Source organism: Corapipo altera, unplaced genomic scaffold (genome assembly GCF_003945725.1).
Source record: "Corapipo altera isolate COAL_440 unplaced genomic scaffold, ASM394572v1 61495, whole genome shotgun sequence".
Taxonomy (NCBI): domain Eukaryota; kingdom Metazoa; phylum Chordata; class Aves; order Passeriformes; family Pipridae; genus Corapipo; species Corapipo altera.
This window is the reverse complement of record NW_020886009.1, coordinates 3,696-4,714: the sequence shown is the minus strand read 5'-3', so window position 1 is coordinate 4,714 and position 1,019 is coordinate 3,696. Positions and strand designations below refer to the sequence as shown.

At 44.8% G+C, this 1,019-nt stretch overlaps 1 protein-coding gene across 1 annotated transcript in view; it reads left to right on the top strand.

Annotated features, from left to right (window-relative positions):
* LOC113940951 (ankyrin repeat domain-containing protein 26-like) overlaps positions 1–555 on the top strand; it is a 3,800-nt gene extending 3,245 nt beyond the window's left edge. Inside the window, exon 4 of the mRNA XM_027632102.1 lies at positions 301–555. Within this exon, the coding sequence (XP_027487903.1) occupies positions 301–540 (240 nt within the window). The 3' untranslated portion in view covers positions 541–555. The remainder of the gene's footprint in view (positions 1–300) is intronic.
* Positions 556–1,019: the final 464 nt, after the last annotated feature.

Here is a 1,019-nt window from a genome sequence, read left to right as displayed (position 1 = left end):
CTGCTTTGTCCTTGTAGGGGGGGAAAGTGCTCAGAAAAGGAGTCACTGAAGTTGTGGAGGTGGGAGATCCTCCTGTTGTCTTTGAGGAATCCTTTTCCATATGCTCTGTCCTACAGAGAGAGTGTCCTTTCAGTAGTAGCTTTGTATAATAGTAGCTCCAGGGTTCTGCTTTCATTGCTGCTGGTAGTGAGGAGGCACAGCTGCCTCTCTGAGTAAAGCCTTGAAATTGGTACATGCAATTTTCTGCTGGAGAGAGTTCTCTTTTTCTTGTGGTGATTGAAGGTGCACTGTCTCCTTCAGGCACAGGCAACCTACCAGGACAGATTAGAAGAAATCAGAACCAGTCATTTAGACTCACTGAAAAAACAGTTAGAAGACAGAATTAGAGATCTTGAACGTGCACAGCGAAGGATAAAAAGCAACCAACCAGAAAGACCTTTTCAAAAAGAATCCACCCAGGCAGAAGTGGAAAAGTACAAAGAGCTCTATCTGGTGGAAGCAAAAACCAGAAAAAGCCTCGCCAAGAAACTGGAAAGGTAAGTCCATGCTTTTCTGGACTGGGAATAAAAGACTCCTTTTTCCTCGTGCATTTTCCTTCTAAAATCCCTTTTTTACATCTCACCAGCATGATGTGTGAAAGCAGAACATGGCATATTTGTTGGGAAAGTCCCTTCCCCTCATCAGACCCGTCTTCCTTTCTCTTTAAGAGTTTCAGCAGTAACACCACAGTAGCGCCATTATGGCATTATTGGTGTCTTTTTCAAGTTGATGTTGTTCTAGCAGGCAGTCTTTTTGCCAATCTCTCATCTCCTCATCCTGTGTGGGACAGAAAAGATGAATCTTGTGCCCTTTACTGTTTGAATAAGGAGAGGCCTCTCGGAGAACAGAGTTGGATTCTGTGAATCCAAACTAAGAACGCTCTTTCTTGGCTTCTGCTTTGGCAGCGGGTCTGAGCTTTCCTTGAGAAGGCCAGGGTAGGCCAGAGTTCTTATGGAGGTGACACTTGCTGCTCCTTGCAC